Here is a 2,728-nt window from a genome sequence, read left to right as displayed (position 1 = left end):
AGGTAGTCATTTAAAGTATTTATTACATATATAAGTACCTTATTTTATTTTTAAACCCAAATAGTAGTCATTTAATATACATTAAACGCATTTGATTTTTTTTTTTTTGTTGTCTAAACGTATTTGACTTTGATAGTTGATCATTTTATTTTAAGAAATAAATTTCTTTGATATTAATATCATATAAGGGCAGGATTAAATTGAAGTAATTTGAAAAAAAAAAACTTCTTAACCAATCAAAATAAAAAGTATGATATTAAATTATTAATACTATAAATATAAAAATAATAATATTATATAATCAACAAATATTTTTATTTTAAATAAATATAATTTACTTACATAAAATATATAATTTATATTTATATTTAGCAAAATTTATATACATAAATTAATATAATTTACATTAATATTTATCATATAAATCAATAAAATTTATTTATTAAAAATAAGAAAAAAAGACAAATCGATCTTTAATTTTTTGATATGTGGACATTTAATTTTTTAAGAATTTAAAAATACATTTAAATTTTTAATCTTTTCAAAATTTAGACACATTGATTCTTAAGTCTAATTTGTCTCATTTTAAAAAATTGTTTAAGTGTACATTCGTATTAACCAGATCAGTATAATAAGAAACACATTTGATTTATGCATTAAATTTAATAAATCTAAGTGAATATGAGGAATCGATATGCCTAAATTTAAAAGAAATAAAAAATTTAAATATATTTTTAAATTTTAAAAATTTATATGTCCACAGATTATATAGTTAAAAACTTATTTATTTTTTTCTTTAAAAATAATTTAATATATATCGACTAAAATTATTAAAAATAGTTGCAAAAAAATGTTGATATATATTTTATTGTTCAATAATAAATTTTTAAATAAAATTTAAAATTTTAGCGGACTGTTGGAGTAGGAATACTATGAAAAAAAAAGATTTTAATAAATTTTGATATAAAAACTGACCAAAATAGAGGGGGACTCACACAGGCTGTCATGAAATAGCTTGTTTTGTTTTCGGAAAAACGAGATTCCTCTCATAATGCTTACTTGGCAGTTGGCACGATTACAAATCCATGATCAAGTTCAACATGTATAACCGGGAACCGGCTGCAGCCGGTGGAACAAAGCGCTAGTCCTTCTCCATATAACAGCAAAGTGAGAGCAGAAACGAAACACCAGTAGCGAACTGAGAGCATACACTACCCATTCTTGCTCCTTATCACTGTTGAGCTCACTCATTAGAAGAAGATGCCGATCAGAAACATCGCTATCGGAAGGCCCGAAGAGGCAACTCACCCAGACACCTTGAAAGCTGGACTCGCTGAGTTCATCTCTACTCTTATCTTCGTCTTTGCCGGTTCAGGTTCCAGCATCGCATACAACAAGCTCACTAACGATGGCGCCGCCACACCCGCAGGCCTCATCGCCGCCGCCATCGCCCATGCATTCGCCCTCTTCGTCGCCGTCTCCGTTGGCGCCAACATCTCCGGTGGCCACGTCAACCCCGCCGTCACCTTCGGCGCTTTCGTCGGCGGCAACATCACCTTCCTCCGCGGCATCGTCTACGTCATCGCCCAGCTCCTCGGCTCCATCGTCGCTGCCTTGCTCCTCAAGTTCGTCACCGCAAGCGTAAGTCCGTTAAAGCCGTTACACACACCACCTTCGTAACTGTTTTCTGTTTTGTTTACTAGTATTATATTGTTTTCTTACTGTGGGTTTTGTTACGGTGCATCACAGACTGTTCCAGCATTTGCACTCTCATCAGGAGTAGGTGTTGGTGAGGCTTTGGTGTTGGAAATTGTGTTGACTTTCGGTTTGGTGTACACTGTGTACGCTACCGCTGTTGACCCCAAGAAGGGTAGTTTGGGAACTATCGCACCAATCGCAATTGGTTTCATCGTTGGTGCCAACATCCTTGTAGGTGGGGCTTTCGACGGTGCATCGATGAATCCTGCCGTTTCCTTCGGACCCGCCGTCGTGAGCTGGAGCTGGAGCAATCACTGGATCTACTGGGTGGGCCCACTCATCGGTGGTGGTATTGCCGGAGTCATCTACGAGGTTCTCTTCATCAGCCACACCCATGAGCAGCTCCCAACCACTGACTACTAGAGAGTTAAAAAGGGATTGAGGAAATTTGTGTATTTGAAAAAAAAAAAGAAATCTTTTCTGTATGGTGCTTAATTTACCTTTTTTCCTTTGTGGTTTTTAATTATTATTATCATTATCACTCTGAAATTTCAGTTTGGACTTTGGAGGGTTGTCCCTTTTGTGTTGAATCGGTGGCCGTTGATCCTTGGTTCAGTGGTTGATGATGATCATCAACAAGTTTAGTTTCTCTTTTTTACCTTCATTTGTACATGGCCCACCATTCAAGTACTTTTATTATTCGCTCTACTTGTACCATTCCATTTTCTTATTATCTCTTTTCTCAATTTAACTAGGTATTTTTTAAATTGTTCTTTTAATCAATTTTTTATTTTATTAATTAAAAAAAATAAAATAAATACATTTAAATAAATTTAATATTTTTTATTTAAAATACAAATTAAAAAATAATTTAAATTAAATTAAAATCTAAAAAATTAATTTTAAATATTCAAAAAACGAGAGCTAACGAAATCGGCAACCAGTTCACATGTAACTTTTGGTTAATGAAATTTGTTAGTATGTTAGTGTTTTTCTTCATGAATTTGTGATGATAATTTTTTTGTTGTTG

General features: G+C 32.9%; 1 protein-coding gene across 1 annotated transcript; it reads left to right on the top strand.

Moving 5' to 3' along the window:
- The first annotated feature begins 1,163 nt into the window (after nt 1-1,163).
- Nucleotides 1,164-2,406, top strand: LOC130935287 (probable aquaporin TIP-type). Its single transcript, XM_057864976.1, has 2 exons — nt 1,164-1,641; nt 1,750-2,406. Exons 1-2 carry the CDS (start codon nt 1,261-1,263, stop codon nt 2,119-2,121), a joined length of 753 nt encoding a protein of 250 aa, XP_057720959.1. The 5' UTR covers nt 1,164-1,260; the 3' UTR covers nt 2,122-2,406.
- The last annotated feature ends 322 nt before the right edge of the window (nt 2,407-2,728 follow it).

Source organism: Arachis stenosperma, chromosome 6, assembly GCF_014773155.1.
Source record: "Arachis stenosperma cultivar V10309 chromosome 6, arast.V10309.gnm1.PFL2, whole genome shotgun sequence".
In the NCBI taxonomy this organism is placed as follows: domain Eukaryota; kingdom Viridiplantae; phylum Streptophyta; class Magnoliopsida; order Fabales; family Fabaceae; genus Arachis; species Arachis stenosperma.
The sequence above is the reverse complement of the archived record's forward strand: the minus strand, read 5'-3'. Positions and strand labels throughout refer to the sequence as shown.

What these genes read in the sequence shown, in the direction of transcription:
- LOC130935287 (XM_057864976.1), top strand. Translation starts at nt 1,261, where the DNA reads ATGCCGATCAGAAACATCGCTATCGGAAGGCCCGAAGAGGCAACTCAC. An exon ending in TCAAGTTCGTCACCGCAAGC is followed by an intron (nt 1,642 to 1,749) that starts GTAAGTCCGTTA and finishes GGTGCATCACAG; the next exon opens with ACTGTTCCAGCATTTGCACT.